At 34.1% G+C, this 25340-nt stretch overlaps 1 protein-coding gene across 11 annotated transcripts in view; it reads right to left on the bottom strand.

The window, feature by feature from the left end:
* The window catches only part of TUT4 (terminal uridylyl transferase 4), a 127786-nt gene that overhangs the window by 42072 nt on the left and 60374 nt on the right, over positions 1-25340 (bottom strand). For all 11 annotated transcript variants that reach the window (XM_044945018.1, XM_025288745.2, XM_025288740.2 and 8 more), the window contains 10 exons: positions 23318-23495; positions 21661-21749; positions 20490-20541; positions 17993-18062; positions 16497-16623; positions 10831-10950; positions 10443-10655; positions 7261-7435; positions 4545-5245; positions 1895-2045 (listed from right to left, as the gene is read on the bottom strand). In XM_044945018.1, coding sequence (XP_044800953.1) covers positions 1895-2045; positions 4545-5245; positions 7261-7435; positions 10443-10655; positions 10831-10950; positions 16497-16623; positions 17993-18062; positions 20490-20541; positions 21661-21749; positions 23318-23495 — 1876 coding nt within the window. The remainder of the gene's footprint in view (positions 1-1894; positions 2046-4544; positions 5246-7260; positions 7436-10442; positions 10656-10830; positions 10951-16496; positions 16624-17992; positions 18063-20489; positions 20542-21660; positions 21750-23317; positions 23496-25340) is intronic.

The following is a 25340-nucleotide window of genomic DNA, read 5'->3' as shown; positions in this document are numbered from 1 at the left end:
TAAAGGACAGAAATGGTAGGGACCTAACAGAAGCAGAAGATATTAAGAAGAGCTGGCAAGAATACACAGAAGAACTGTACAAAAAAGATCTTCACGACCAAGATAATCACGATGGTGTGATCACTCACCTAGAGCCAGACATCCTGAAATGTGAAGTCAAGTGGGCCTTAGAAAGCATCACTACGAACAAAGGTAGTGGAGGTGATGAAATTCCAGTTGAGCTATTTCAAATCCTGGAAGATGATGCTGTGAAAGTGCTGCACTCCATATGCCAGCAAATTTGGAAAACTCAGCAGTGGCCACAGGACTGAAAAAGGTCAGTTTTCATTCCACTCCCAAAGAAAGGCAATGCCAAAGAATGCTCAAACTACCGCACAATTGCACTCATCTCACACTCTAGTAAAGTAATGCTGAAAATTCTCCAAGCCAGGCTTCAGCAATACGTGAACCATGAACTTCCAGATGGTCAAGCTGGTTTTAGAAAAGGCAGAGGAACCAGAGATCAAATTGCCAACATCCGCTGGATCATGGAAAAAGCAAGAGAGTTCCAGAAAAACATCTATTTCTGCTTTATTGACTATGCCAAAGCCTTTGACTGTGTGGATCACCACAAACTGTGGAAAATTCTCAAAGAGATGGGAATGTCAGACCACCTGACCTGCCTCTTGAGAAACGTGTATGCAGGTCAGGAAGCAACAGTTAGAACTGGACATGGAACAACAGACTGGTTCCAAATAGGAAAAGGAGTTCATCAAGGCTGTATATTGTCACCCTGCTTATTTAACTTATATGCAGAGTACATCATGAGAAACACTGGGCTGGAGGAAACACAAGTCGGAATCAAGATGGTAGGAAGAAATATCAATAACCTCAGATATGCAGATGACACCACCCTTATGGTAGAAAGTGAAGAAGAACTAAAGAGCCTCTTGATGAAAGTCAAAGAGGAGAGTGAAAAAGTTAGCTTAAAGCTCAACATTCAGAAAACTAAGATCATGGCATCCGGTCCCATCACTTCATGGCAAATAGATGGGGAAACAGTGGCTGATTTTATTTTTCTGGGCTCCAAAATCAGTGCAGATGGTGATTGCAGCTATGAAATTAAAAGATGCTTACTCCTTGGAAGGAAAGTTATGACCAACCTAGACAGCATATTAAAAAAGCAGAGACATTACTTTGCCAACAAAGGTCCGTCTAGTTAAGGCTATGGTTTTTCCAGTGGTCATGTATGGATGTGAGAGTTGGACTGTGAAGAAAGCTGAGCACCAAAGAATTGATGCTTTTGAACTGTGGTGTTGGAGAAGACTCTTGAGAGTCCCTTGGACTGCAAGGAGATGCAACCAGTCCATCCTAAAGGAGATCCGTCCTGGGTGTTCATTGGAAGGACTGATGTTGAAGCTGAAACTCCAATACTTTGGCCACCTGATGTGAAGAGCTGACTCATGTGAAAAGACCCTGATGCTGGGAAAGACTGAGGGCAGGAGGAGAAGGGGATGACAGAGAATAAGATGGTTGGATGGTGTCACCGACTCGATGGACATGGGTTTGGGTGGACTCAGAGTTGGTGATGGACAGGGAGGCCTAGCTTGCTATGGGTCATGGGGTTGAAAGAGTCAGACACAACTGAGCGACTGAACTGAACTGAAATAGCCACATGTATCTAGTGACCATCAAACTAGAAGCACAAATCTAGAGTCTAAGGCTCCTTAAAAGCAACACTATGGACTCTGCATTCCCTTTGGCATTGTGTAGGCAATTAATAAATATATGTGTTGGGTGTCTAAACTATTTAGAAACTCAAAATGTAAGCAAACTATTTTCAAGTAAAAAAATAAATAAATACCAAAATTAAAAAAAAATCTAGTCTAAGTAGCTCTAGTAATAAAAGACTTACCAAAACATCTTTTACATACTAAATCAAGTATATCCCGAAATCGATTCGTCATTGGTGGTAGAGGTTTTAAATCAATTTTCCTGAAATCCTCTGGGCAATCATTTTTTGAATGGCCATCCTTTTTGCAGATGCTGCATACTATTGTTGGCGGCTATACAAAGGTTAAAAAAAAAAATCTAATAATCAAACAAGCTATTGAAGGACTTCATAATCACTTACAAAGTAGTACAAATAGAAACTTTTGTAACTCAGTCTGAAAGCCTGCACTTTCAAGAGGTTAAAAAAAAAAAAGCATATTAATGAAATTCAGTATTAAATGTAAATAAACATACTTTGAGCCAACATTTTCTTCTTCACTAAAATGATATTACCAAGGATTAGATTTACCTGAAAATGAAGGATAAAGGAAATAGCAGGAGACACAAAAGCAACAGGTTATTTCAAAGAGTTTGATCAGCTCCCAAAATAAAATGTATGCATCCCATTTTAATCTATTGAGGTCCTTAACAAACTAGATTATAAAGAAAGTTCAAGTGGTACCTTTCATTTCACTCTAAACATTTTCTGTCTTTAGAGTCAATCAATTATAGAACCTAGACTAGTTGGTTCAATTTATTACATTAACATGGTACTCAAGAAAACAAACTAAAGGGCTGAACTAAAAGTAACTATATACAAGAAACAATTCTTAGGCAATAATCACAAACTTAACTTTCAAACCCTGTCAATACCATTTTCAAATATATTCCAATGGACTACCAGACAGGGAACCAAAACAGTAAAAATTCAAGCTTGGAGAAAAAAAAAATACATGATTAAGGAAGCGCACTACTCTTTTCTTTATTGTAATATGCTTAGGAACTTAGCTTCTTTCTCCAGGATTAGTCTGGACAGTTACCTAGCCAAATATACACAGAAATTTGTATTTGTGAGAATACTGTGCTCCTGCTGCTATCTGCTGCTCTGCTAAGTCACTTCAGTCGTGTCCGACTCTGTGCGACCCCATAGATGGCAGCCCACCGGGCTCCCCCGTCCCGGGGATTCTCAAGGCAAGAAGTGGATTGCCATTTCCTTGTCCAATGCATGAAAGTGAAAAGTGAAAGTGAAGTTGCTCAGTCATGTCCGACTCTAGCGACCCCATGGACTGCAGCCTACCAGGCTCCTCCGTCCATGGGATTTTCCAGGCAAGAGTACTGGAGTGGGGTGCCATTATCAGCTTAAAAACCTTTATAAAAATGACATATTTACCAGAAAATTCTAGAAATATGTTACAGATAAATAGAGAGAAATAAAATTGGAGAAATAGTTACCCTAAGATAAGTTTCCAGGAAAAAAAAAGTATAAGAAACGTAAGCTGCAGTTATATTATTAAGAGGCTCTTCTAAAAATCTGCCATTTATTTCTTCTTTTTAACAGTCCATTATAATGGCACCCCACTCCAGTACTCTTGCATGGAAAATCCCACGGACAGAGGAGCCTGGTAGGCTACAGTCCATGGGGTCGCTAAGAATCGGACATGACTGAGCAACTTCACTTTCACTTTTCACTTTCACGCATTGGAGAAGGAAATGGCAACCCACTCCAGTACTCCTGCCTGGAGAATCCCAGGGATGGGGGAGCCTGGTGGGCTGCCGTCTATGGGGTTGCACAGGGTCGGACACAACTGAAGCAACTTAGCAGCAGCAGCAGCAACATGCCCTAAATACTACACCTAAACAAAATGGGACAGAGTACCCTTAAAAAGGATGAAAATACACATTTTAGTAATTAGGTTAAAATTTTTTAAGCTTGTTAATAAATAATTATTGATCAAACAATAAAACTTGATGACTTTTCAGGGTTTTTTGGTATTCTATTTGATTTATACATTATCTATATAATCATTTTTTCATACTAGGCGCTGATAATACGTTCAGTTACATACCCTGTACTTGAGGCAATGTAAAACTTAGCTAAAATTTTATTCACAAAGTAATCATTTTCTGTTACAAAGCAGCTTATTTTCTGTAATTCATCAAGTTAAAATTCACACTATTCCACTTTAAAGGTAGAAAAGTTAAAGACTCATGAGAAAAGTGCCAAAATCCAAAGAGAAGCTCAGTGGCAGACACAGGTTCTGAATTCCTTCTTTTTTTTTTTTTGGTTCCTGACTTTACATAGTTTTAACTCAACTATCTTTAGTTAAGTTTATATAACAGCTCCTAAGCCTCATCAAAAAAACTTTAAAATACTATTAAAGTTTACACTGTGTTCTCCTTTGTAGAAGGAAATATAATCACACCTATAAAAAAGCAACAAAACTTAAAATATATGCTGCCTTTACCAAACTCACTTTTGTAACAAATCCTTTCATATATGAAAAAGTTAAGCACACCAACCAGAAAAAGAGTGCTTTTCAGGGTTTCATGTACATTCTTATAAGGCAAATACACAAAAAGTAAAAAAAAAAAAAAAAAAAAAAAAAATATATATATATATATATATATATATATATATATACACACACACACACACACACACCAAAATACCATTCCAAAAGCAGTCTAACATCACAGAAGCTATTTTTACATTTCTGAATCTAAAAACCATTAAATACAGAGTCATACAACAACCACAAAATCTTACAGAGTGTTTACAAACTGTATCCTACCTTGCCAGAGGTTAAAATAAACTTATCAAACACATAATATAATTCCTGGATGGGGTGGTTCTCATCATCATTAGGGTCAGAAGCATCTTCTGTAGCTTTGCAGTTGCAAGAGGTAGCAGATGTGTCAGTGCACACAATCTGATGTGAACTTTTTGTTTCTAAATCTGACCTACAGTCTGTACCAGAAGATTCATCTGGTTCAGGGGATTTATAATCAATGCAATTATACTGGCTGAAATCCTTTTTAAAACAAGTTTCTGAAGGTGCTAAAACATCTTGATTTTTAATTGATTTGGGCTCTAATTCACTGTTTTCACTGGTAGAAAGAGATGAAGATTCCTGTCCACGTTCAGCCAAATCTAGATCATTTACCAACAAATTATCAGCTTCAGTAATACATCGCTGTGATGTACATTCCATTTCATTGTATTTATCAGGTTGACCTCTTCCTGCATTTACTTTTTCTGTGCTTTCCCCAAGTAGAGTGCAACAACTGGATGCCACAGTTTCAGTTTTCACTGGTTTCTTATTGCTTATTTTCCCCTTCTCTTTTTTCATGGAATCCACTGTAGATTTATTTCCACCCTTCTTCTGAGGACAGGCAAAGTAACGATAAGCTGCCCTGAATCTCTCTACAACATATTCATAGACAAGCTGGCTGTTCAAGCTCCGTGCAACATTCCTCTTGATTGAAAATGGATCTAGTAAAAAAGAAAATAGTCAGTAGCTAAGTATTTACTAACAAACTACATTTCCAAGCTTATACGAACAGCTACATTGTCAGCAGAGTACGTTTCCCTACTCCCAGTGAGAGTTCCTGCTAACTGGAAATGAAAAAGCAGTGTCTTTCTTCTGTTTCTATCATAAAATAAAAAACTTAAAAAAAAAAAAAAGAGGGAGAAAAGAATAAAATAAGGTAATTAATGACAGAATGGCTGAGGAGGCCAACTTAGTAATTACAAAATTGAAGTGATGAAATTGGTAGAAAAAGCTATGCTAACATGTTTCACTGTACAGTCTTAGAGTGAAATTTTTCAAGCTCCGGGACCTATTTTATTAATAATTTTCATCTCTTGTCATAGTATTCTTTAGTTATATACGCCTTGCAATTTAAACAAATAATATACAACCTAAAACTCTCAAGGATTCAAGTTATATTTTAAGATTAACTTCAGTAATAATCAGAAAATTAAAGACAGAAAGAAAGAGAAATAATAGAAAGAAAAGTAGAAAGAAACCTAAAAGTAAAGATTAAACCAAAATTTCAATTCTGATCCAGTATAAAATGTCTATGCTGAAAATGCTTGTGACAACTGAATCCTCATTACTAGGAGCATAGAACAGAATTCTCAAAATGTTTATGGGTGTTTGGATTTTATAAGCCTTAATAAAAATATGCCCCAGGAAAAAAGAATGAAGCCACCCAAAAGACAACACACATTTTCTCCACTACTGAAGATCATTAAGTAAAAGAATTAATAATAGGCCAGGCTTCATAATATTAAGATTGGGGCATCTGTTACTTTTTTTTTTTTACTGTTATCTAAATCCATAGGCTTTAAAAAGCTTTACCTAGCCTCTTTCCCTTTTCTAGGGGGAAAAAAAGGCAGAGAAATTATGATGGTTGCAGACTTCAGACCTCAAGAGAGTAAAAGATGTGAGTGCATGAGAGTATCTATAGGTCCAACTGACAGTAGAGAAGGTATACAGAGGATGAAGGGAACAGAAGAATGTGCAGTCTAAACAGACTAATAATAAAATGATGACAGAAATTCAATTTCCTATCTATAAAAGATGAGCAAAATGTTGTAGAATTTAAATTTTTTTATTAAGAATTTGGAAGCCATATTATTAATATTCTTTACTATTTTTCAATATTTACTATTAATTTCTATCTTAATGTTCTTGAGATTTCATATGAAAGCTTATTTGTCAATATCAATTGTTCTTTTTTCCTTTAGCTTAGCCACATTTAACAGATGAGGTACTTTACAAGACAATGAAAAACTGAATTTTAAAATTATACTTTAACATAATTTTATGGCACAAATATATTCAAATCTATCTTATTTATTTATATAGCTATTCTATTTTTCCATATTTTGAAATTTTTTACAATTAAAAATAAAGGCATGTAAATAAGCTAATAACCCTAGCCATTATAATATTTACAGACTGGAAACTTTCAAATAAGCATTAATCCTATTAAGCTATCATGGACTTAATAAAGAATTTATCCAAAATATTTACTGATAACCTGGTAGCATACAGTGCTACAAAGTGAAAGGATAAAATTTATATATAATACTATTTTAGAAATAGATGATGAGGGGGCTTCCCTGATTGTCTAGTGGTTAAGAATTCATCTGCCAAGGTAGGGGACGGACATGCGTTCAATCCCTGGTCCAGGAAGATTCCACATGCTGTGGAGCAACTAAGTCCCAGCATCACAACTACTGAGCCAGTGTTCCAAGAGCCCATGAGTTGCAACTACTGAAGCCTGCATGCCTGGTCCCCATGCTCCCCACCAAGAAAAGCCACAGCTTCGCATCACAACAAAGAGCAGCCCCGACTCGTCACAACTAGACAAAGCCTGTGCATAGCAATGAAGACCTAGCACAGCCAAAAACAAATAAATTAATTTTTTAAAAAGAAATAGATAATGAGTAGCACACACACAAAAATTCTCCAAATAAAATATAACATATCATCTCACCTTCAATGGCTATCCGCCTTTTAGGCCAGTTTTTGTTTTCTCTTGTTAAAATATCTTTTATTCGTACACATATGACATATTCCTCCAAAGCAAAATCCAGTGTGTAAAATTTTAGCAGCTCTAACCATAACTGTCCCAGGGACACCCGATTTGGTGTTTCCAATGTTAAAGGAGACTAGAAAAGAAAAAATACCTTTAAGCTTCACAAAACTATAGAATCACTTAATTTTCAACTTAAAAAGACCTTAGAGATGGATCACCTTTTCAAAAACTGAGGCATAAAGGGGTTAGTTGCCAAAAAGCAACTTGTGGCACAGCTGGGAACACAGTGTCCCAGATTACTAACTCCTAGAATTTTGTGTTCTTTCCACTAAACCAGTGATTCTCAACCTTGGCTGCACATTAGAATCACACTGAGAGCACTAAAATTCACTAATTTTAGTTTGACCCCATTCCCATCTCCCATACCCTTTCCAAGACTATGACTTAATGGACAGAGATTTTTAAAGCTTCCTTCCTAAGTGATTCTCCTGTGCAACCAAGGTTGCTAACCATTGTATAACTACTATAACTCTTCCATTACAGCAATTACTTATAAAATCTATGTAAAGGCCCAGGGTTTTCAAAAGCTAATTCCTTCATTCAACAAACATTTTAGAACCCACTAAATCCATAGCACTGTGCTGCGGATAAAAGAAAAAAAAAAAAAATAACAGGAGCTCCCATGTAAACCATGCATCACTCACTCTTCTAAGTGCTACACATAAATAACTAATTCAACAACTATGAAGTTGGATGTGACTCAGGACCACGTGGGTCCATGCTGCTTATCATTACTGCATAGTGCCACTCAAACAAGGTGAGGTCCTCTTTCACAGACCATTAGGAGAGGAAGAGACCTTTTAACATTTACAGTAAAGGCTGTAAGTTAAAATGGACCTCTAAATCAGAGGGGTCTTAACAGAAAAGGTAGTATCTAAATTCTAAAGGAATTAGCTAGATGAATGCTGGCTAAAAGTGACCACTAAGGTATAAAAAAGCATAAAACAGTCATTCACTCATTCCATTCTACAACTATTCATTGAGTGCCTACTATGTGCCATGCACTGGGGATATACCCATGAAAAAAAAACACCAAAGTTTTTTGCCTTAATGGAGTTTACAATCTAGAGTAAACTAGAAGAAGATAATAAACAACAAACTTAATAAGTAAATTACACAGTAAATTAGAAGAAGAAAATTGTTGTGGAAATAAGAAAAAGTTGAGCATGTTTAGTAAAGGAGATGGGATATGGAAGCAGGAGATTTCAGTGTTAAAATACAGTGGTCAGGATAGGACTTGTTGAGAAGGTTTGATTTGAAAAAGAAGAAAAAGTATTCTAAGAACAGGAAACAGACCAAACACACTAAAGTAGGATAAAGTAGGAGTGTAAACAGTTTTAAAAAGAAAACTAGTGTGGCAGAGAGAGAAGGAAACAGAGCTCATCAGTAAGCACTCTTTGGCCTTTATTCTAAATTAAATGAGGGGCAACTGGAGGGTGGGGAAGGAGAAGGGCATGATCTGACTTAAGTTTTAGAAGAACAATTCTGACTGTTGTGTTGAGAACAGACTATAAAATGGGGAAGGAAGGGTAAATTCAAGGAAACTTATGAGGTTGTGGTAGTAATCCAGGCCAAAGATCATATGGCTAGGATTAGGATGGTAACAGGGGAGGTGGCCAAACTGTGGATTTATTTTGAAGTAGAGATGACAGGATTTCCTGATAGACTTGGATGGGCTATGAAAGAGAGAAGTAATCCACGGGATTGGATGAGATCATCAAGGGAGTGTAGACACATAAAAAAGGGAGATTGAAGAGGATTAAAGATTAAAGACACATAAAAAAAGGACATTAAAGTGATTGGAGAGGAAAGGAGGAACCAACAAAGAGACTGAGGAGGAATAACCAGTCATGGGTGTGGTATTCTTAAAGCCAAGTTAAGAAATTTTTTAGAGAAGGAAATGATCAACTGGCAAATGCTGCTGACAAATAAAAAAAGATAAAAATTAAGAAATAACTATTGGATTTAGCCATGCAGAGGACACTGATGATATAAGTTTCGGTAGATTGATGGGGATCAAAGCCTGAGTAGAGTGAATTACGAGGAGACAGAGAAACTGGGAAAGAGTATACATAAACAATTCTTTCAAGAAGGTTTTCTTCAAAAGGGAGCAAGAAAATAGCTGGGAAAGGAAGTGGTAGCAAGATTTTTCTTTCAAGTGGGAGAAATAAAAGCATGTATGATCAATCGAGAATGAAAAATTGGTAACCTAGGACAGAACTGCTAGGGCAATGTTCTAAAATAGACAAGAAAAGATGAGACTAAATACACAAGTTGAGAAAATGACTTCAGACAACAACAGGGGAAGTTCCTTTATGAAAGTAGGCAGCAAGGCAGAATATGTGAGTGCAGAGAGTGGGAGCTAGTGGTAGGAATGGAAGTTCTCTTTTCACTGCCTCAGTTTTCTTAGAGAAGTAATAAGCAAAATCATTAGCTGGAGTACTGATGGTTTGAGGAAAGGGTAGAAGGTAGTCTAGGAAAGTGGAAGACTTGAATATGAGTTTATAGAACTACATATAATTCAGTATAGCTACAGCAATGATATCTGTAATGTAATTTTTGTAGTAACATGTCTGTCTGCTTCAGAAGACTACACACTTTGAGGACATAATCATCCATGAATATTCATCTTGGGTTATCTAGCACTCAAGATAATGCCAGGCACATAGGTGGTCCTTAATAAATGAATGCTGAATGACTAAATAAGCAAGCCACCCTCTAAAGAAGCATAAGGTCTTCATTTATCCACCAATCTGGCAACATAATCAGTATAGTCATATACTAAAGCTTTGGTCACAGCCCATCTCTAAAGGAAAATTTTTCTGTCTAAATGAAAAGGATACAAAGAATTACCTTGATATGATTCAAATAATACAAGTCTTTCAAAATGAGGTATGAATTCATTAAAGAATATTGGTACTGAAAAACTAAACCAGATCAACCCCTCACTTTACAGATGAGGAATATGAGGCCAAGAGGCTTACTTAAGGTCAGTCAATCTACTATTAAAATAGCTTTAATCAAAGGTATCACAAATTCTACAGATAGAAAAGCCAAAAGCAAAAACAAAATAAGCTTACTTTGCCATATTTTTCCTTCCTGGCATTACTTTGGTTAGTTGTTTCTGTCTTCTTGGTATCATCTTTTGGTTGGTCTGCCTTAGCTTTGTTTTCCTCAGCAATTGAGTTTCTCTCAGTTGCACTACTTGAATTATATTCCCACTTCACAAACTTCTCTTCTACTATGCCCTTCAGCTGAAAGTCATCCATTCTTTTTGGGTCAAAGCCTTCAATCTATATAAAAAGGCATTCCAGACAGGTAGTGAAAAAATTATTAAAAGAAAAAAACAAGATGAACAAACAGACAAACCAGAAATCCAGCTTTAAATGTATGAACAGAGTACTCTGCAAGAGCAAACTACATACATACATATATACATACACATACATGTTACAAACTCATGCTTACCCAACTTCCAAGTAAGCAAGGAAGAAGAGGGGGTTTTCTTTGTTGCAGAAAAAACATCACCATTAAAGCAAAACAGTAAGAAGGGATTCCACCATCAGTTTGGGAGTCAATATAGCACAACTGCAAAATGAAGAGGGGAAAAAAGAACCACCATTTAACTTTCTTTCTGTTCCCTTCAAAATAAAAGTAGCTTTTATTTCCTTCCATAATCATTGTTAAAAGTTCAAATAATGAAAAATATAAGGAATTACTTGAAATCACACCACCCTGGTATATAAATTGGTATCAACTCATTTCCTTATTGCATATGAAGACATATATTTTTTAGTTAAATGGAATCATATCACCCATAGTGCTTTTACTGTGGACATCTTTAAAAAATATTATTTTCATATTTCCCACTTCTGTCTCAATGTTAACAATCTTCTATGTACTCTTCCATGCCTTTTTCTATACTCAACCATACACAAATATATATATATATATTCCAATTTTCTATATAAATATAGGGAGGATTTTATCATTTTTGTCACTGTTTTACTAAAATTGTGTATTACAGATATCTCTCTGTATATTATAATTCTTCCTTAACAATGCACCAAGAAAGTTCCTGTTAGTCAATTGTGTGCTCAGTTACTAAGCCATGTTCAGCTCTTTGCGAGAGAGACCCTATGAAATATAGCCTTTCAGGCTTCTCTGTTCATGAGATTTTCCAGGCAAGAATACTGGAGTGGGTTGCCATTTTCTCCTCCAGAGGATATTCCCAACCCAGGGATTGAACTGTGTCTCCTACGTCTCCTGTGTTGGCAGGCAGATTCTTCACCACCGAGCCACCTGGGAAGCCCCTTAGTCCATTAGCATATGTCTAATGTATCCTTTTAAATGATTAAATTATAGACTATGGTCTGGATGGTTATTCAATAGTTCCCCACCCAAGGATTTTTACATTTGTTCCCAGTTTTTGCCACTTTTAAACACTACTGTAGTATTTATCCTTCTACATTTTCCTGAGTGCTGGTGCTCATTTCTATGCACTATATTACCAGGGAAGTGTTTGCTGGATTTTAAAATGTGATATATTTAAATTCTAATAGATATTATAATACTGTTTTCCAGAATCAGTGTAAAATTTCCTCTTTTCATCTGTAACAAGAATGTATACACATGGTTTCCAACACTAGGTGTTACCAGTTTTTTTTTTTTTTAATTAAAATATAGTTGAATTACAAAGTTGTGTTAGTTTCAGGTATATAGGTGTTATCAGTTTTTTAAAAATTTGTCAACAGGATGGGTGAGATGTAATATCTAATAATTACTTCAATTTGCATTTCCTTGATCCTACTAGGTTATGCAAATTTTCATGTATTTACTAACAATTTGAATTTGCTCTTTTCTGAACTATTAAGTCTTTTGCCAATTTTTCTGTTTTCAACAATATGTATCAATTTGTATGTGTTCTTTTTACGTTATAGATAATAACCCTTTATATATGTTATATACATTTGAAAAATGTTATTTTTCCTAATCTGCTTTGGCATTATTTATGGTACTTTTATCCTATAAAATATACTAATGTTTATATAGTTAAAAATGCTTATAGCTTCTAGGTTTCCTACCACGGTGATAAGATTTCTCTAATCCACAGGTTATATACATATACTCTTAAATTTTCTTCTAAAATTCTGAATTTTCATTTAAGTGGAATTTATTTTTGCAGTGTGCTAAGGGTCCAACATTATTTTCTTTAAGAAAGATATGTTGTGACAGCACCATGTATTAAATAAACCATTGTTTTCTCACTGAAATATTTTATTTTTTCATAGACTAAAATTTAATTTACACTAGGATTTACTTCTGGGCTTTCTATTCTGTTCCACAGATCTATTTGTCTATCCCTATGCCAATGTTATATACTTGACTAAAGCAGTTTTATAAGGTAAAGTACATCTTCTTCCACTAGTTTTCTTTTTCTGAATTATTTTGGCTACTCTCAAACATTTATTCTTCCATACTAAGTTAAAGTATTATCTTATAATTTTTTTAAAAATTCTTGGTGATTCTAATTTAAACTACTATACACTTGAAAATTAATTTAAGAAGATTTTACATTTCAGGGATACCATCTCTCTATCCAAAAACTTAGTATCTTTCCATTTTCCAAAAATTTAGCAGTTGTCATCACTCAGCATTTCCCTCAACTCTTACGTCCTTTACCGCTGCCAGTCCTACTAATAAAAGTTATCCCAAATCTGTCTCAGTTCAGTTCAGTTCAGTCGCTCAGTCATGTGTGACTCTTTGCGACCCCATGGAATGCAGCACGCCAGGCTCCCCTGTCCATCACCAACTCCCGGAGCTTACTCAAACTCATGTCCATTGAGTCGGAGATGCCATCCAACCATCTCATCCTCTGTCATCCCCTTCTCCTCCCACCTTCAATCTTTCCCAGCATCAGGGTCTTTTCAAATGAGTCAGTTCTTTGCATCAGGTGGCCAAAGTACTAGAGTTTCAGCTTCAGCATCAGTCCTTCCAATGTATATTCAGAACTGATCTCTCTTAGCATGGACTGGTTGGATCTCCTTGCAGTCCAAAGGACTCTCAAGAGTCTTCTCCAACACCGCAGTTCAAAAGCATCAATTCTTCGGTGCTCAGCTTTCTTTATAGTCCAACTCTCACATCCATACATGACTAATGGAAAAACCAAAGCTTTGACTAGACAGACCTTTGTTGGCAAAGAAATGTCTCTGCTTTTTAATATGCTGTCTAGGTTGATCATAACTTTTCTTCCAAGGAGAAAGCGTCTTTTAATTCCATGGCTGCAGTCACCATCTGCAGTGATTTTGGAGCCCCCCAAAATAAAGTTTGTCACTGTTTCCATCGTTTCCCCATCTATTTGCCATGAAGTGATGGAACCAAATGCCATCATCTTATATCCTCTAACCTAACACAGGTCATTATCCTCTCCAGCTAATCTACCACAAAATCCTGTTCAATTGTTCCCCATTACTACTCTTTACCCCAGAAAGACCTTCTCCAAACATAAATCACATCAAGTCACACACTGCTTACAAAACTCATCCTATGCCTTCCCACTGCAATTAAAATACAAATTCCTTACCACTACAAGTATCTGCCTAACCTCATCCACTACAACTTTCACTCTTACTCGCTTCACTCCAGCCACTCTTGCCTTGTTTTGCTTCTCAATAATCCATTCTCACCTCCAAGACTTTGTACGAGCTATCCCTTGGATGCTACTCCCTCAGATGTTCAAGTGGCTAGTTACATTGGTCTGAGTTTATATATCACATCCTCAGAGACTTCCCTGCCATCCAATGAAATGTCACACTCTTAACACACCATCTCATTTTAATGGCACTAAATTCTACCACATATTGTGTTATTTATATATTTGTTTACTGTCTGATTCTTCCACAAGTATGTAAGCTTCACAATAGAAGGACTCAGTTCATCCTGTTAGATGTTTCCAGCACCTAAGAACAGTTTGTAGCACACAGGAAGCATTTAACAAACGTTTTCTCAATAAATAAATTTGCTCAGAGCCTGTTTTCACCATTCAATAATTCTCTTCCTTTTAATTCCCAATTAAATTTATTCCTTAGTATTTTATAATTTGTATCACTGTCATGAAGGTAATATTGTTCCCTATGTCTATTCTAGAAGGTTATTTTTATGACAGAGAAAAGCTACTGGTTTTTATACGTTTATACTGTATTTAGTCATCACAGATTCTAGTAGTTTTTAACCTGAATTTTCTAGGTATACAATCATATCATTAGCAAAAAGAACATTTTGTTTTTCCAGTATTTACATTCATTACTTTGTCTTCTTTCCTTGCTGCATTTTTTAAAAAAATCTCCAAAACAATGTATAACATCATTGGTGAACATCTCTGTAATATTCCTTATTTTAACACAGATGGCTTGAGCAATTCACCTTTTTGATGGTGTTTGCTTCTGTTTTGTTTGGGGGTTTTAGAAAATAGTCGTTAAGTTCCATTTCTAGTTTACTTAAGAATTTTCTTTAAGGAAGAATATGCCTTATCAGCATCTATGATGTTAATTCCACTTCAAACTGTTACTATAATACATTATGCTACCAGATTTCCTGAGATTAAACTATTGTTATATTCCTGAAATAAACCCTACATGGTCACAATATATTAGCTTTTGTAACAATGGTATCTTCCATATATTCCACTTGCTTATATTTTATTTAGACTGGTTCACCTCTCCCAGTCACTTCCAAGGGTTAAAAATCTTTCTGAAGAACTAGTTCATGTATTCAACAAATATTTATTAAATGCCTACTCTGAGCTGGCACAGGAAAATGAGAAGCATTGGGACCAGCCATGAATAATGAAACAGACTAAAATTCCTATCCTCACAGTGCTTATAATTTCACAGAAGGAAACAGATTATAAACAATACATGAATATATGTATGGCAGGTAGTACGAAATGATATGAACAAATTAAAAAAGGAAAAGGTGGAAAGAGTGATGCTATTTTATACAGGGTGGGCCAGGAAACTCTGCTAAGATGAAATTTGAGGAGAAACTTGAAAAAAAGTAAGAGAGTGAACCATTCTGGATATGTGGAAAAAGTTCAAGTCGCTCAGTGAGTCCCACTCTCTGCAACCCCATGGACTATAACCTGCCAGGCTCCTCTGTCCATGGAACTCTCCGGGCCAGAATACTGGAATGGGTAGCCATTCCCTTCTCCAGGGGATTTTCCTAACCCAGGGATATGTGGGGGTAAGAACATTTTAGATGAAGGGAATAACAAACACAAAGGCCTTACGTATGAAGACACCCCAACTTTAGGCTTCTGACAGTTTCTTATTTTTAAAGTGGTTCCACTCAGCTGGTTCTGCCCCAACTATGGGGAGATTCCTCCAATCAAAAGTTGAGGCAAAATATTTAAAAAGAATGCTCTTGTCTGTTTTGGTTCTCAAGTTATCACTCCACCACTATCCCTTTAATTCATCTTCCTTGTGTAAGACAGAGAATTTACTCATCACTAGTCTAACAAGTAATGAATACTGTACTGATGAATAGTATACAAAAAAGCTAAAATTTCTCTCTCTTGTCATTTGGACTGATACTGGTAATTACCACTCCTTGCTACCTCCAAGGGTAGAAAGGGGGAGCAGAGGGGGAACCACAGCCTTTAATAATGTAAGTTAATTCTAATTTAGGAAACTCAGATACCTAAATCTTAGCAGTTTCCCGTTCAAAAACTGCAGCAGGTTATCAACAATTTAAGAGGAAAGAGAATAATATTCTAAGACAGAAACTGGAAAAAAAAACATGCAAACATAAGAATCTTAACTTGCGTAACCATATCTTACAACCTTACAACTTTAACTTACAGGAAGAGTGAAAACCTAAGTCTAGATATAAAAGAATATTTCTATATGGCATAAAAGAGAATGAACTATAATAATCAAAAATCCAAAATCTCTAAATAACTCTACATGCCTGTGAAACTTTATTTTCATTCCATTATCAGAACCTGCCATACCACTTTCTGTCCAGCACAGATAACTATTTTGTCCCCACAATACTATAATTTATATTATATATTTGTGTAAGAAAAAGCCTTAGTTATCTAAATATTAAGTACTTTTCCCTTCTGTTCCACATACCTTAGCCCAGTAGCGAAAGGCTAACACCAAAGGAGTAAAGACAGGTTCCATTTTGCCAAGAGCAGCAAGCAAATCAGTAGTGAGGCATGCCATATCATTTCCTGCACTCACTCTACAAAGTAAACCACTGTGAATGAAAAAGAAACAAATTTCACTGTATTAATACCTTAAAAAGCAGAATATTTCAAATCCTGTGGCTATACTTTGCAGGTATCCATAGTTAACACCTAAGAAGTCATAATAAAAAACAAATATTTTAATAAACTTACAGCTAACTGAAAACTATGTATCATTTCCATCAAGTTCCATATAAATTAAAGATGTTTTATCTGTTCATTCATACTTCAGAAAAAAATAATCTTAAGTAATTAGTACTTAAAACCATGAAAAATTAATCTCAAAAGCTGCATTATGATTAATCAAAATTTGATTTATATGAGGGGAAAGACACTGATCACATCAATGTTAAACAATGCAACATATCTTCCTAGTCCATTCTTTTTGCTTTGCACATAATAAAAACAAAATATGAAATACTGAACTAGCTATACTTCTTAAATCTAATTTTTACTGTCCAACTTTTAAGATTTTATTGTTAGGCTATTTCCAGATTAGAGATTAGAAAGAATTTATCTATTAATCCACAAGTAATGCTTATATTTAAGTGAAAGTAAGAGATACCTTAAACAAAATTATAGCAGAAACATTTTGGTGGCAGGGAGAATGTGACTGAGGTTGCCACAAAGGCAATTTAACACAATGTGGTAGAAAAATCACTAGAAATCGTTAATACTTCTATTCCAATTCTAACTTTCCCCTGAATAATTTGAATTTGGATAAATCACTTACTCTAGGTCTCAATTTTCAAATTTAGAAAATAAGGAAGTTGAACTAGATCTTTGAATAAGAAAGCACAGTAATCTTAAAATACAAGAAATAATGTAAATAATCAATAAAAGAACACTTTATTATTTCTGTACTGTTTCCATCTCTCCCACATTGGTCTCAAATAGGATTATTTTAGTTTCCTTTATCAAAGGTATGTTGCTGTCTCAGTCCTATAAATATCCAAACAGAAAGTCATATCCAATGACACCTCAATTTCAGTGAACTAGAAACTAAATTCTAATAGACAGTGAGCTTCTTGAGAAGAAAGACTATTTCTTACTTTGAAACAAAAGTAAGAAAGCAAAAGTTTGAAAGCAAAGCAGTACCTAACATATAGTAAGTGCTCAATACTGTTGGGTGAATAAAAAAATGAAAAGTTTTGCATCAGAACGTTTTATTTCTAACTCTCTGGTAACCCCATTTCTTGTTCAAAAGCTTGTAGTACGCTTGCTATTTTTAATAAATAGAAACTAGCTTAATCAAGTTAATCCAAGGAGAAATCTAAAATAAAAATGTTCTCTCTTAGAAATACTCACTGCATACTTGGTTGCTGTTATTTCAAAAAAAAAAAAAAAAAACAACTTTATTTTCTCTTCACTGTTACCAACCTTTTCCGATCTTTGCACACCACAACAGGAACTTTAGCGTGAAAATCAGATTCCACATCTACATATAATACTAATAAGGAAAAAAAAATAAAACAGTTAAGCTAATGTCAACACCTGTCAAATGTTTATTTACTCTATGGTAAACATGTAATAGTCTCCTTCTAAAAATCACTCTTAGTGCTTCTGTGGATAATCCATAAGATGATGGATGTTCTTGTATTGAGCATCAACCCAACAAAATCTCTTATCTCTCTTGATGTCATCTGCTGTATTATCACAAACCACAGACAGGCAGAGTCCCAAGTACTATCAGAACATTGTAATTACCTTAAGAAGAAAGGTTTTAACATCCCTAAAAGTTTTTTCTAAGTACATATACAATCTAGTCAAAGTTGTTAAACCTTCATATAGTAAACAGAGGAGGACATCACTTACTTCTGAAGACTACTTCCACAGGAGTCACGAAATGAGAACCTACAATGCTTTGACAATATAGTTCTTTTAAATTATCCATGGCAGTAAAAGGCTAACTCTATTGGCCTCATTTGCTGTTAATATATGGAGAGTCTGCCCAATCAAAGCTCCTAAGGAAGGACTAACAGGTGAAGCACACTTCCACTCTGAAGTCTTTCTCTACATCTCCAAGGTAGGCTCCACACCATAAAATATCTAATCTAAACAAAAATAGATGGATTAACATTATCTCATTTGAAGTTTAAAGAAAATCTCTTAGTAGTACTTGTTGGAATTAATTTATTCAAAACAAATGTGCTGAAGAGACATATATCAGGAATTGTATTATGCATGGTGGATATGACAATGAATAAATACAAAGAGCTCAATCAAGAATTTGCAAATAAATCCTGTAGATAACAAGATAGAGGTCCTGAAAGAACACAGAGGGCATATAATGGAGGGAATAATCCATCAATCAGACTAAATCTTGAAAACCTATGCTATGTGATTTAAGATGTACTATCCATGTATTTCAGTGGAAATATGTATTTTAAATATTTTTGCCAGCTTGACAGTGAATTGCAGTGAGTCTCAAAAGGTAAAAGCTCTTATCAATAATATGCTTTAGAGCTTTTACACAATGAGAGTTAGCTATTTATTACAAAAGAAAATGATATTAAAACCCCTTCACAGGTTAAATTGAACCAAAATAATTCCTTAAAAATTTCCTTGAAAAATGGCCAAAAAGCTGATAAATAATGGAGAGCTGACAGGGCAGACAGAGAGAGGAAAAGAAGTTTAGAACTGACACTAGAGCCAATAAGAAGGTATGGCTAAAGTCAATAAGCTATCTCTGCTAAGTCAAAATGCAAATATTTTTGACAGGTAATTTTGATTCATAAAATTTAGGATGATAATAGTAATAATAACAACAATGGCAGCAGAAATTTAATAAGAAGTTATTGTATACCGGGTCCTTTTCTAAGCTATGGCTTAACCCATTTCATCCTCATAAACAGTCTTTTTATCAAAAAGATACTAAATTATTGCCATTTTACAGATGAGAAAACTGAAGCATTGACACTAGTAATTTGTCAAAGGACACACAACCTGTAAGTGGTACAACTAAAATTTTGAGTCTGGAAAGTCTGGCTTCATATTCTAAGCTCTTAAGCATTTACTTTATAACAAGAAAAGCAGCAAATAAAACCAAGAGAATAGTATTGCAGACTGTACTACATGATCTGGGATTTACTTTGAAAAAGATGTAATTTTTACAATTTTTATTCAAAAAGTATTTTTACCTATATGAATGTCATTTTTACATAAAAATCAATCCAGACAGAAGGGCCACATATGAAAAACTTATTAGGTATAATTTGGTTGATGTACTATAAATGGTTAATATTGTTTAAGTGGGGAAAAAAACATATCTACTCAATGCATACACATATTTTTCCCCAAGTCTCTCCCTAAATCTTCCTTCATCAACAATCTAATGACTGTAGGTTTTCTGTCTCCTTCTACACAAGAACTGTCCATAATATTCAAAGGTAAAATTTTAAAATTACCCAAAAGGCAATAGTTTATAATATGTTGATTTTAAATATGATGCTTTTTATCTAACCAACATGTAAATATTCTCATAACCTATTAAATACATGTATGTATATGGATATATCTGTGTTTAATCAATGACTCAAACACGCTAGCAGTTTTAGTTTAACTTGAATGAAGTGAAGTGAAGTCAAGTGAAGTCACTCAGTCGTGTCCAACTCTTTGCGACCCCATGGACTGTAGCCTACCAGGCTCCTCTGTCCATGGGATTCTCCAGGCAAAAGTCCTAGAGTGGATTGCCATTTCCTTCTCCAGGGGATCTTCCCAACTCAGGGATTGAACCCGGGTCTCCCACATTGTAGACAAACGCTTTACCATCTGAGCCACCAGGGAAGCCACACATAACTTGAATAGCCATACATAAACAGCACAATGCATATAAATTTAGAGAACTTTCTTTAGGAAAGCAACTTGTAAAACTCACCACTTTTTTTTAAAATTCCAAGCACTTGTATCAGAAGATCTGGATGATTCATCTAAAAATAAGTTTCAAATTAAACCAATGTACTAATTTTAAACTTCAAGTTGCAAAACTTTAGAGATCATTCATTAAACATAAGTAAAATAATGCTTTGCATGTTAAAATAATGAAAACAGAATAGTGTTTTACTTTTATATTAAGAGGTCTGATTCATGGAAGTAGAATCTAATAAATCATGTACTGCTATTATTCTAGCAACACTCCTAGAATTAATGAGTTCTTAGAGTGACAAAAGTCTGCAATTTCATATCAAAACAAATGAAAAAGAAATTACCACATGATTTCTAAAGAGAAGTTGTTGAGATAAGAAATTTAAAGGATATTTACAACTGGCAGCATGGCTAAAAGGCTTAGATTAAAATATTACTTTAAATAACAACCATGTCAAATATTTACCTTAAATGTGTTCTTTGCTGCTATTTAAAAAAAAAGTTAACAGCTGATTCAGACTAGAAATCAAACATCAAAAAACTTTCACCCAAATTAAACCTCCTTGAGCATAAACTTATTATTCAAAAAATTCAAAACACAAAAAATGTCAACTAATTATTTTAAATGTTTGGTGTATCAGTAAATAAGCAATTTTAGCAATGCTAAACAACACTGGTATTCTGCTAATGGCTCTAGCCACTACTTATTAAAAGTACCCATAATGTACCAGGCACTATACAAAAATATATGGTATATATCACCTTGTTTAATATAAAAGTTATTATTCCTATCTTGGAAATTAAGAACTGAAGCTCAAGAAGGTCAAGCAACTTGCTCCTTGCAGCCAAGATTTGAACACAGAGGTATAATTTCAAAATTCTTTCCTCTTTTTATGCAGCTTACCATAAGCAATAACTGTTCAACACAGTCAAACACAAGCATTTTTCCTTTCTTTTTTTTTTTTAATGCCATCCTCTTCTTCCTTTTTATTTTCTGTCTCATCTTTCTTTAATACTATCTATGCCTAACACCTAAAAAGTACTTTCCAAAAGCACTGTTAAATCATGGTAACATTCTACAAGTCAGAGTTTTATATTCTCCTGTATCTTCTCTAAAAAGATAATAAAAAACACTAACTACTAAATAAGAACTACACAGGAAAGGTTCTTTTCTAATTACTTACCTTGGGAGGAAATTTTATATCTATATTAACATCACTACTTTTCAGAGCAAACTTAGTCAGAGATGAGCCATACAACCTAAGTGAACACTCTGGAAATGAAGGAAAATATCAAAGTATGAAACAGCATGCAAATATGAGAACTTTAAAAAATAAACAGTCATAGGGAAATTGCATATATTTCAATTCTGTGTCTTCCAATTCTAATACAAGAATTATAAAACAATAATATCCTTTTCTAACTGATCTACAAAAGAATAAAAAGGTTTCTCATTTATAGGGTTCAGGAAGAGAGAAATAACTCATACAAATTCAGTGTTTAGATAAAATTTTAGTAATAATTCATTTAGGAATGACCAGAAGTATGTTTCACATTTAATACGCAACAGTAAAGAATGTACTAACCTAGCTATGGTTACTGTCACAAACTACATTTTTAGATATTTCTATTTACATGCGCAATAGCACTTTAAATGGGGAAGGAATCACAGACACTCAGCCAATGCTCTTAAAAACACAAAATGAAGCCAACTCAATTGATATTGCAGACCTAAAACCCAAAAACTATAGTTTTCAAGAGTTCATAGAACAAAATAAAGGAAACGATAACATGCCACCAACATCTTTTGCAAACTAACAAACATGTTATTTCAAAAATCATAATAAGGCAAATACTATGAACAGAGTTGGAAAACTCTGAGGACAAGTTGAAAAATAACATGATTAGGACTGATGGGCATATTTAGTATATTAGAAAGTATAAGTTTATACTCAGTTATACATATAAAACTCTACTTTTCAAGTTCACAAAATGTCTAAAGTCATCTAAGTCATTAAAATCCTAAATATTTCATTTTTTTATAATAATGGTGAATTATTTCTATATGTAATTTAAATACCAATGTGTTTTAGATATAAAACTACATTATTAATTTTATTAATTAGAAATAGAGAAGTAAACATTTTTCAATTTCAATTTATATTCTTCCTTATAAATATCACAATGGCTTCATATAAAACTATAATTTATTAACTGTCCAAAATCCCTTTAGTGGTAAGAAACAAATCGTATTTAATATACATTTACATTTATGTAAATTCAGTATTAATGGAAAAAAATTAGGGCTAAGCAAACAATCTATACATAAATGTCTATAATAAACGACCCAATTCCCCCTTGAACCCAAAACTTAAGCTTTCTGTAAAGAAAGATCAAGAGTCAAAAAAAGAAATAAAAGTGCAAATTTTGCCTCTAACATCCTTAAATTAATTTTCCCCACAACCAAGCAAAAGAAATTTTATTTAGTGAGTAGCATGAATACATACAACTGAAATAAATATGATTAAAATGTCCATTCAGAAGTCAATGACAATGAAAATTTAATATAAAATACCATATTCAAGCACTAAGCAATTATTTGAAAGTGTATCTGACACTTTAAAAATCTTTTTTTCTTATTACAAAAATTATACCATACTATAATTTTTCCTTTTCTTTTTCTGAACTATCTCCCACCAAAAAGTTCACTTATAAAATAATGAAATTCATCTACTTTTAAGTAGGAAAAAAGAAGAGAAAAAAATTGAAAGAAAAACATTAAGCGGAAGTAAGAGGAAGAGTTGTATCATTTTTAAAACTAAGTATAAAATGAAGTTGTACCTGGTAAAAATGTTGTTATAACCTTTGACATTTCCTCCACAATTTCCTGACGGACTTTGAGGTCATCATCTGTTATTCCTTGTTCTTTTGCTAATTCAGTAACTGCAACACTTAAAGCAGCCAAGTGGGCAAGGGAAGGAGGCGGCAGAGAACGAAGCTCACTTTCTTCCTGTTTTTCCTGTTAGTGTAACGTTTAATAACAACAATACAAAAAGAGACTTCTATTTTAATGTCCTCATATTTAGGAGAGCAGGACACACTCAACATATATTCATCTTCTATTGCCAGATTTAAAACACCTAGGAAATGAAACTGAACAAAAGAAACAGAGATCCCTGCCTTTGTGAAACAGGACTGAAAGAATGAGAGATGCTATGGGGGAAGCTGTTATTAAACATTTAAAAAATAAAACTTGTTTTACTTTACTGTCTGCATAAATTATGAAATGCTACAAGCCAAGATTCCATAAGTACAACATTTAGCTAATCATTCTGTTGTAGCCAAAAGAGACTGACTTAGGTGTAGCAGAAGGTCTTGACTGTGACTGGCATGTACAGTATCAGATTAAATCACTGCAGGAAAACAGTCTAAACACTATCATCATATATTTTGTATACTACCTCCCATTAAAAAATGATTTCCCTGTTATTTTATACAAAACTAGGCAAAATGTTTAAAAAAAAACTTTATTCTGATAAGTTTGAAAGCCAATTTAAAACAAGGAGCTACAGAGGGACTATATTATATATGCACAGTAACTTTTTAAAATTAATTAATACTGATTTTAAAAAATACAGGCTAACTGCAAAAGCTACATAAATTACAGGAAAAGAAGAAAATCATCCACTAGCTCCCATACTATTCTGTTCATTTTTTTTTTTAACATAACTGAAGATCGTGTGTGTGTGTGTGTATGCGCGCGTGCAGCATGCGCGATCATGTCCGACTCTTTGCAATCCCATGGACTGTAGGCCACCAGGCTTCTCTGTCCAAGGAATTTTTCAGGCAAGAATACTGGAGCAGGTTGCCATTTCCTGCTCCAGGGGATCTTCCCAAGCCAGGGATTGAACCCGCATCTCCTCCATCTATTACGTTTTTTATTTAATATTATAATAAAGGCATATTATCACATTTCAGTCAAGAAACAATCTCTTATTTTTTTGAGAAAAGGAGCTCCCAAAATAATAATCAATAGTAAATTTGTTCTTTCCCCCTCCCACACTCAATAAGGCTAAACAAAGACTTTGGTCTATTCCTAATTTTATTGTTATCATAATCAATTTTAACCTATATAAAGTTTACCTATGGTACAGAATAGTTAAACATAGAAAGTAAGACAACTTTGTTTTTATAAGTTTCTGTGATGATTTTTACAATCTTAACTATAAACTAAATACAAGTTATACGAACAGATATATCAGTTTTCAGGACTTTTTTTTTCAGGATTTATCCAACATACTTAGTGAAAAAAATGATACAAAATTAACATGTAACAAAACTATCTTTATATACAGAAGTATTTCTAGATTGAAAATGGATAAAAGACAATCAATGAACATACTCCTCTATGCTATTAATAAGCCTATTCTACCTCCTTTAGGATACTGTTCCATCAAATATTGTCATTTATATCCTCATATCATTGATCATCCTCATATCAACACAATATATATCCTGTCATAAATATGATCAATTAAGTCCCTGCCCTTCTGTAACATATATTCTAATTGGAGAAAACAGACAACATATAAATAAATAAATATTATAGTGTCAGGTAGTGTTATTAAGAAGAAACAGCGTAAGAGGCTACAGACTAATGAGAAGAGGGTGCTACTATTGAATAGAGTAGACAAAATCACTCTAAACAGGTAAAGAGACTTGAAAGTAGTGAAGAAAAGAGACATTTAAATTTCTTGGGGGAGAGCATTCAAGACATAGGAAATAGGCTTGGAAAACTTGCCCAAGAGGCAAAAATCTCCACATTATTCTCCCATTTCTAATCTATGACTCTTCATCCAATTCC

The sequence above is a fragment of the Bubalus bubalis genome, chromosome 6, assembly GCF_019923935.1.
Source record: "Bubalus bubalis isolate 160015118507 breed Murrah chromosome 6, NDDB_SH_1, whole genome shotgun sequence".
NCBI classification, from domain to species: domain Eukaryota; kingdom Metazoa; phylum Chordata; class Mammalia; order Artiodactyla; family Bovidae; genus Bubalus; species Bubalus bubalis.
The sequence above is the reverse complement of the archived record's forward strand: the minus strand, read 5'-3'. Positions and strand labels throughout refer to the sequence as shown.